We start from the raw sequence: 8775 nt of genomic DNA, 5'->3' as shown, positions 1-8775 counted from the left end.
GTCTGACATACTTTGGACATGTTGCCAGGAGGCACGGGTTCCTTGGAGAGGGACATCATGCTTGGGAGGGTGGAGGGACGGCGCAGGAGGGGAAGACCCTCTATGAGATGGATTGATTCGGTGACTGGGTTAATTGGGATGGGTGTGTCAGAAGCAGTGCAGTTGGCGCAGGATAGAGCAGGGTTTAGGGCTGTTGTGTATAGGGTCGCTATGAGTCGCAAACGACTCGACGGCACATAACGACAACAACAAAAAGATGTGACTTTCCAAATAGATGTATATTGGCCCAATTTGAAATCTTGTGAGAATGTCAAGCGAGCTTGACTGGATTTAGGGCTTTGTTAGAGACCCCAGTAGCTGACATACTTGAAAGAATGCCTGGCCACTCCATGCCAGCCTCTGGACCACCTGATCTTCCAAAATGATTAAATATTAGTGACAGCCCCCAGCAGCACCACGACCGAGACAGCCTGCTTTCAGTTGGGCACACTGGGGTGTTGGAGGGTGGTTGGCACGGAGCATGGTGGGTCCCCTTTGTCCCCTTCGCAGGGTGTGTTAAGAGTTGGGCAGTGTCCTGGTTGAGGGCCAGGCCGCAAGCCCGGGCCACCCTGTGCTCATTGTCAGGCCAAGATCCATGCCCTCCATTCTATTGCAGGGCTCCTAATGCTGTGGTTCAGTGTCCAGAGCCTCTTCACATTTGGGACCTGTTAGCAGATCTTGGTCCAGATAGCCTTGCTAGGCTCACGTAATTACCAACCCGATCTCTGCCTTTGAACAATCCAGAAAGTATTCACCAAGCAGAGGGCTGTCACATTACGACAAGTACTATTTTTAGTCTGTGGTCTGTTTGCTGTTACTAAGAAGTGAATTTCAGCCTTTCCATATTTATTTCAAGGAGGGAGGTCTATCCACTGAGAATATAACTTTCTAATAAATCTTTTTTACCTTTAGAGAAAAAAAATTTTGTGGGTTGTGTGTTAGATTATGATAGCCAGCCCCTGTGGTACCCACCATGCCCGCCTGGCAACCCTGGGCCACAGAGAGGCTGTGAACAGGCCCTGGGCTTACCATTTGCATCTCAGCTCTCGTTTGCAGCCTGTGATGTCAGGTGATGCCCCCTGGGGACCCATGTGTGTCAGCATCTCTGATTCCTTGTGGACACATGGGGAACCTTAACACAGACCCTCTAAACTAAGATGTGGGTGCTTCGCAGCTTTGTGAAAGAATTCCCCTTGTAAACAAAAACTAGATAAAGCGTCATACCAAGTTTAGTTTAAGTAACAATCCCATAACCTGTGTCTTCTGTAACCCAGTTGTCGTACCTGAATTGATAATTACTGTTTTTCAATAACTCATGCCATTGAAACAGCTCCTGCACTCAGTATCTGACTGCTGCAGAGAATGGGCAGCCTGGCTTGATGTGGCGAGGGGCAAGGGCACCGTAAGGGCTGTAAGCGTACTGCACACACACACACCCAGTATTAATGTCTGCCGGGGCTGTTGATTCTTAGAACTTGTACTAACTTGACATGCACAGAACTAATGCTCCAGGACTGCAGGTTTCCCTGGCATAGTTAGGTTAGTGGGTCAGTCTCCGACTTCCACAGCTGGCCTCTCCTTAGGTGATGTCACCGCTGGCAACAGGAATTCCTTACCCCTAGTGACCACTAAAAATCTTTGATTTCTAGCTGTTTGCTGCTTTTTTGTGTTCATGATACCCTGTAATGTGTGTCTTTGGGGACTGAGTGAGAGGTGGCATTCTTGTGGTAATGTCCCCTGCATCTTCCTTTCTCTTTACGATGGAGGGACCACACGTTCTTCCTATTAGCTGATGGACATTTGGTGCTTTGAACTCCTGGGCTTTGTGCAGACTGTAGCAGTGGAATTACAAGGTGTCCATGCCATCATCACTTTGGAATAGGCTTTTTTTAAGAAGTCCTTTTCCTTCACATTTCCTACATTCTGCTCAGAGGCTGTTGAATCTCTCATCTCAGTGCCCAGTTCCACTCAGCCCCTCAGGATGGCCAGGAGTCCACTGACTTCTGCAGAGCCAAAGCAGTGGTCATCTTCCACGTCAGCAGCCTCGTTCCTCTACAGCTTTATCTTTGACCTCAGGAACTAGTGAGTCTAGTAGCTCATGTTCTCTTGATCCTTGACGGTGTGGAAAGATCGTCCCTAATGCTAAGGTCATTTAGAGTACTTGGCTTTGTTCAGTGACTGAGAAACTAAGAACAAAAACCACTGTTGCCTTTCTGGTACCTTCATGTGACAGGAGTCAAGTAAGAAAAAAATCACTAAGACATGGGTCTGCAAACATCCTTGCTGTAACCTTCGTACCCTGTGGTCAGAAGCGGAGATTGTGCTTGGCCTTACCCCACCAGCACAAGAGGACTGTTGAGTGAAGCTGGGCCCTGACTCTGTGACCTTGGTCTTGGGGTCTGTGGTCTCCCACGCCACCATGAGGATGAAGGTGCCTGTGGTTCTTGGACTCCGCTGCAGTTGGTTTGGGATTAAACACTCATTTCTTATCAGTTTCTTTCCCAGACATTGGCAGTGCATTTCCCACCACTACTAACAGTAAAATTTCATTTTTAAGGATAACTAATTTAAGTTCTAAAATTGACAACTTTTTTTTTATTTTGTCAGGTCTTGAGTCACCACGTCCAAATATCATTCTTGGGCTAGTGATCTGTCAAAAAGTGAGGCGTCCTTCAAACACAGGAGACCTGGACCGGATGGAGGAGAAGCGGAGTCGACTTCAAATGCCAGAAGATGGAGAGGCCTCGGCCTACCCCAAGGTGGTGCCCACTCCCCAGGCCGACAGGAAGACCTCCAGGCAACCGCTCTACACCTCAGACCTTGCTGCCAGCACCACGCCACCCGGCTCCCCACCGCCGCCACCACCCCCGCCACCGCCCCCACCGCCGGAACACCCAGGCCCTTCAGTTTCGTCATCTGTGTTAAAAATAATGTCTTCTCTCAAATCAGGGGCCTCAAACACTACAACCCCTGCAACCCTGGCCCCGGCCGTTACTACTGCCCCCTCTGCTGCCCCCTCTGCTGCCACCTCTGCTGCCACCTCTGCTGCCTCAAAGACTGCTTCGCCCCTGGAACACATCTTACAGACTCTCTTTGGAAAAAAGAAATCATTTGACCCCACGGCCAAAGATACTATGGACCCTGCTCCGGCTACTCTCCCAGACTCCAAACCCAGGGTGGAGGATGTGGTGGCAGCCACTCCTCTATTAGACCCCATTGTACAGCAGTTTGGACAGTTCTCCAAAGAGAAGGTGCTGGAAGAGGAGGAGGACGACCGTCCCTATGACCCTGAGGAGGAGTATGACCCAGAGCGAGCCTTTAACACGCCACTGCCCAACACCAACGCGAACACTGAGCACACGGAGCTTGCTGAGCGTGAGGAGGTGGCCTACGACCCAGAGGATGAGACTATCCTAGAAGAAGCCAAAGTCACTATTGATGACCTGCCCAACAGGATGTGTGCCGATGTTAAAAACACTTCTGTGGACCGGCCTGCTGAGTATGTGTCCACAGCCCCTGCCCCGTCGCTGGTGGAGCAGCAAAAGATGCTGGAGGAGCTCAACAAGCAGATTGAGGAGCAGAAGCGACAGCTGGAGGAGCAGGAGGAGGCGCTCCGGCAGCAGAGGGCCGCTGTGGGGGTCTCCATGGCTCACTTCTCTGTGTCTGATGCCCTGATGTCGCCATCTCCCAATTCAGCCCTCACCAAGGCTGAGCTGTTCCAGCAGGAGCAGCAAACCCTGGACCGGCTAGCTTTGCCCTCTGCCACGAGCCAGGCAGCACTCGGAATGGGCACTGAGGCCAGGCCCAGCCGAGACCCTCGACAGGCAAGGAGGCTGGCCACTGAGATTGGGGACAGCGAAGTGAGGCCACAGTCCAGCCCCTCACTCAGCACCCCACCCCCAGGAGACACTCCTGAGGAGAAGGACCTTCTGACACTGGACCAGAATGGACAACGAGGTGGACCCCCAGAGAACCAGACTAAGCACCCAGCAGAAGATGCGCAGCCTTTAAGAGCTGCAGACACGGGAGCTAAGCCCACACGCAAGGTCCTGTTGCCCACGCCCCCCAGCGCTGCCTTCCAGCCTAGCTTCCCCCTGCAAAGCTTCAGCCCTTCTGGAGGCAAGGACCCTTTCTCAGGCACAGCATTTGCATCTCAGGAACAAGCTCTCAGGCCAGTCCCCTGTGAGGATCCAGGAACCACGCTGTTCTCTGAGAACAGCAGCACCTTGGCAACTGAGCTAGGAGGAGAGCACCAGCCCAAAGCCTGTGAGGGGGCCACCACCTTCCCCCTGTCCATTCAGAAGGGTGGCATCCCCCAGCCCCAGCCCCAGTTCCAGGGCCTGCGGGAACCTGCACCCCGCACTTTTGGAATGTCAGGGCTGCATGGCCCCAGCTTCCCTGGACCCAGGGGACCAGTGCTCCCATTTTCAGATGATGGAGTTGATGATGCGGCACGGGGACCTCTGCACCCCCGATTTGGGACCCAGAAGGGACCTATTCCTCCCTTATTCTCTGGGCCACAAGGGCCCTCTCCTTATGGGGACACCAGAGGCCCCTCGCCCTCCTACCTTGGTGGGCCTCGAGGGGGAGCACCACCCCAATTTGAAGAACGAAAAGACCCTCATGGGGAGAACAGAGAGTTCCAGGAAGCCCCCTACACAGAAATGGCTGGGCCCCCCACCCAGTTTGAAGGCCCAGAGCCCACCTCATTTATGGGACCTCGAAGCTCTGCCCCTTTCCAGTTTGGGGGCCCGAGACGGCCGCTACTGTCACAGTTTAAAGGACCCAGAGGAGGACCCCCTTCCTCCCAGTTTGGAGGCCAGCGAGGACCACCCCCTGGCCACTTTGTGGGCCCACGGGGACCCCATCCAAATCAGTTTGAAGGGCCTAGAAGCCAGCCCCCCAGCTTCATGCCAGGACCCCGGGGGATGCCCCCGCAGCAGTTTGAAGAGCAGAGGGTCAACTCCCCACCCAGGTTCTCCAGTCAGCGGGCATCAGCCCCTCTCCAGTACGGGGGACCCCGGGGCTCTGCACCCTTCATGGACAAGAATGAGCAGGCCCCTGCTCGCTTCCACTTTCAGGGTCAACCTCCACAGGCCTCAAAGCCAGTCCCCAGGCCCCTGCTGGAGCTGCCCAGCCACCCCCTGCAGCTGCGGAAGGACCGCTGGGACGACGCTGGCCCCTCTGGTGCTGCCAGCAGCCCTGTGCCTGGCCCTGAAGCTGACGCACCTTGGCCACCGGCTGACTTCCGTGAGGGCAAGGGTCATGAGTACCGTGGCCAGGCCTTTGAGGGGCGGCCTCGGGAGCGCTATGAGGCTGGGCCCAAGGACAAAGCCCTGGACGAGCCTGAGGCCCAGCCACCTGATGGCCGGCAGGCTAGGGCCTTTGAGGACAGACGGCGTGAGCGAGAGCATGGAAAGGCGTGGGATCGAGACCGTGGCAAGAACTGGGGTCGAGACCGGGACTGGGACAGACACCGGGACAAGGACTGTGGCCGCGAGTGGGACAAGAGCAGAGAGCGGAGCACCGCCAGGGACAGGGAGCGAGAGTGGGACCGCGGCCGGGAGCGCAGCAGGAACCGGGACAGGGACAGGCGGCGGGACCGTGACAGGTCTCGCAGCAGAGACCGTGACCGTGACCGCGACAAAGCCAGGGATAAGGACCGAGACAAGGGTAGGGACCGCAGAGACCGCAGCCGCAGCAAGGAGCGAGGAGGCCGAGAGCTGAGAGCAGACGCCCCCCGCGGCCCAGACGAGGGAGGGCCAGTCCCCCCTGCCCAGGCCTAGAGCTGGACTGGACGATCCAAGGGGCACGGGAGACTGCTTTTGTGTGGGAAGTCTGGCAGAGATCCTTTTTTAAAAGCCAAGTTTATTAACAAATAATTTTTAATTGACTGAATTTAGCTAAACAAGAATATCCTGGACTTACAAATTACTGTGTATAGTGGTTTCTTACAGATTTTCACATCTTTTTCCATTCTGATGCTTTTGTAAAAAAAAAATATCTAAGGACTCTAATATTTCCGTTTAAAATTACATAAATGGGAAAGTCTACAAAAGCATATTGCTTTGTCAGATTATAAAGTTATCTTTTCCAATAACTTGACTATTGTACATTTTAAGGGAATTTCAGTGGACGCTAAAGCCATACTTTTACTGACATCTCATCTGCATTTCTGTCTTTGCAAAGACACTGTTCTAACCATCTTTAACGTGCTTTTCCACGGACGGGATGATGTCTGGTGGGGGTGTCCTGGGTGGGAACCAGGGAATTGTGCTTGGCTGTTGTAAACAGTATTACTCGCTTGTGTCTGCAACATTGAGAAACACAAAATTTTTAGGTGTTAATTTTGGCATTTTTGTCAAATTTGAGATACAGAGGAAACAAAAGCACATTTTTTCCATTTGAGTCAGTTTTTATATATTGTCATACAAATTTTCCAAAAACATTAAAAATAGCATCGGTATAATAAGTGGGAATTGTTTTCATTTAAATGACCATTTATTGATATTTCCATTTTCCATCCTAAAAAAAGAGTGAGGATAAACCAATGAAGTATATGTTTTCTAGAGGGGGTGTCCTTTGTTTTGAATAATCAAGAGCATCTCTCATATGTAGAGTTCTGCCCTCTGGGCATGTCCAAGGAAAAGCGCATAAAACTTCACACTCTTCTATTTGTCAGGGGATAATTTTTAGTTTTTGTCATTGAAAACAGAACAATACTTGTATAAATCTGAAATGGAAGGTAGATTAGTTGAAGAGGTGCAAACGAAATAGAAATGGTTTCACTGAGGTACAGTCTGCTGCCTGTCGTGTGCTCTCAAGTTGTGCAGATGTGTGAAATAGAGAAAACCTTGCTAATTTATTTGACTGTACAAATATCCTTTGGTATTTTTTTACCTTTTCATAAACTTTTGCAAATGTAAAATTAAACATTTCCATTTGTTCATTGGCATCTACTACTCCACTGTACATCACTACCGATTTTTCTCTTTAGCATAATTATTTAAGTTACAAAAACATTGAGAATTGAGTCCTTTGTGATGACTGATGTCATAAACCAAGGGTCAGCAGGTTCAGGTAGATTCAAGTAGGTGTCAAATTCCTACATCTAACACGATGTGAAAGGTGGTTTTTAACAAAAATGTTCTCATTTAAATACACAAATGTAAAAATCAAGTGTGTTTCTTTAGGTTTACTGGATAGAAATTTCTGTAAATTGTATTTTATAAAATATATCACTGTACATTAAAACATGGAACTTCATAGGTTTTGTTACTTGAAGTAGAATAAACATCTACAGAACATTTGTCAGTGTGCCATCATGCAGCCTTTTTTTTTAAAGTTTGGGGGCTGTCCTGGCCCTCCTCCTTGGTGCTGTGGTGGGCCTGAGCACCTGGACCACTAGTCCAGCATGGAACTTGGTCAGAAACCCTGCTCTTGGACTGGGGCAGATAGCCGGCATAAGGACGGTGCCTGTGGAGGTGGCTCAGGGTCTTGCTGCACCCATCCCGACAGGCTTGCTGGTAACTCACCTCCATGCAGGTTAGCAAGCTGCAGGAACTGGGAGCCTGACCCAAGAACCCCAGTACAGGAGGGGCAGCCTGACCTGAGCAAGCAAGGGGACCGTCAAGGGTCACAGCATGGTGCAGGGTCGACCTGAAAAAGAGAACAGTGAGAGTTGACCTGAATCTACAGGGCCTGGAGCGTTTGTGCTGACAGGACCCTCCCAGTCCCTACATGGAGCTTAAACTAAGGCAAAAGCAGAAGTAGGCTGATGACTCCATGTAAGTGTTAACCAACTTGATGATGCCCAGGTGTGGTGGCTGGACGAAGATCCAGCCAGAGTGAATACACAGGACAAAAGGTGAAAGAATGACCCTTGCCCTTGAGCTTGGAGTCATGGAGGAGGCTGCACATAGGTGGCTCCACCTTTGGACCCTGTGCCAGAACCAAACTCCTCAGTAGCACGCAGACCAAGGCACCTGCCACAGATCTCACCACTCAGTGCAGGCAGGCATGTTGGCTTTCCCTGTCCGGCAACCTGACCCCAGGGTCCAGCTGGAATGTGCTCTGAGTCAGCTGTGGCCTGCACCCACAGCAGCTCTGCACAATTCAGGCTCCAGCGAGAAGGGAGCACCTGGTTGGCCTCTTGTTGATGCCATGGAGAAAACGCTAAGGAAAGAGCACAGATGTCAGCAGGAGACATCAGGGCCTCAAGGGGCTAACACCCCGAGGGGAGACACCCAGCCCTCCCCTTCTGCATGATTGATTAATCCTGTTGCCATAACTTGGGGAGGCCGAGAGCCAAGGCAGTGGAGGGGGCAGTGTGTACCCTAGGTTGCAACTTCTTTCACAAGATGAAGGCACAGTGTCTCGGCAGGCTTATGCAGTACAAAACGCACCTGCTCCCTAACACAGAATAGGTGAGCAGCACCGGCCAGGCTCCAGCTGCTGACGGGCAGCAAGCACCAAAGCCAAGGTTTAATGGGTCCTGCGGCAGGCCTCGCCCACCATAAGGCGACTTTTATAGGTGAGGAATCTTTTTGCAAGGTTAGGAGAGAGGCTCTGGTTGTTAGTGGAGACGGTTTTGAAGATGCAGAGGCTATAGTTCCGGGTGAGCTTGCTTGTTGCCATGGTTACCAGATTGGTTGCCATAGTGACCGGGTTTGTTTACATAGGAACCTGAAGGTTTCTATAGCCACTAAACTTAGACCGCTCTTGCGGGGACCCGTT

General features: G+C 51.6%; 1 protein-coding gene across 1 annotated transcript in view; it reads left to right on the top strand.

Annotated features, from left to right (window-relative positions):
- The window catches only part of DIDO1 (death inducer-obliterator 1), a 30451-nt gene extending 24626 nt beyond the window's left edge, over window positions 1-5825 (top strand). Inside the window, 1 exon segment of the mRNA XM_006896943.1 lies at window positions 2647-5825. Coding sequence (XP_006897005.1) covers window positions 2647-5825 — 3179 coding nt within the window.
- The last annotated feature ends 2950 nt before the right edge of the window (window positions 5826-8775 follow it).

Source organism: Elephantulus edwardii, unplaced genomic scaffold (genome assembly GCF_000299155.1).
Source record: "Elephantulus edwardii isolate Elephantulus edwardi_28Jun2011 unplaced genomic scaffold, EleEdw1.0 scaffold00193, whole genome shotgun sequence".
NCBI classification, from domain to species: Eukaryota; Metazoa; Chordata; class Mammalia; order Macroscelidea; family Macroscelididae; genus Elephantulus; species Elephantulus edwardii.
Note: the sequence above shows the minus strand (reverse complement) of the source record. Positions and strands in the feature narration are given on the sequence as shown.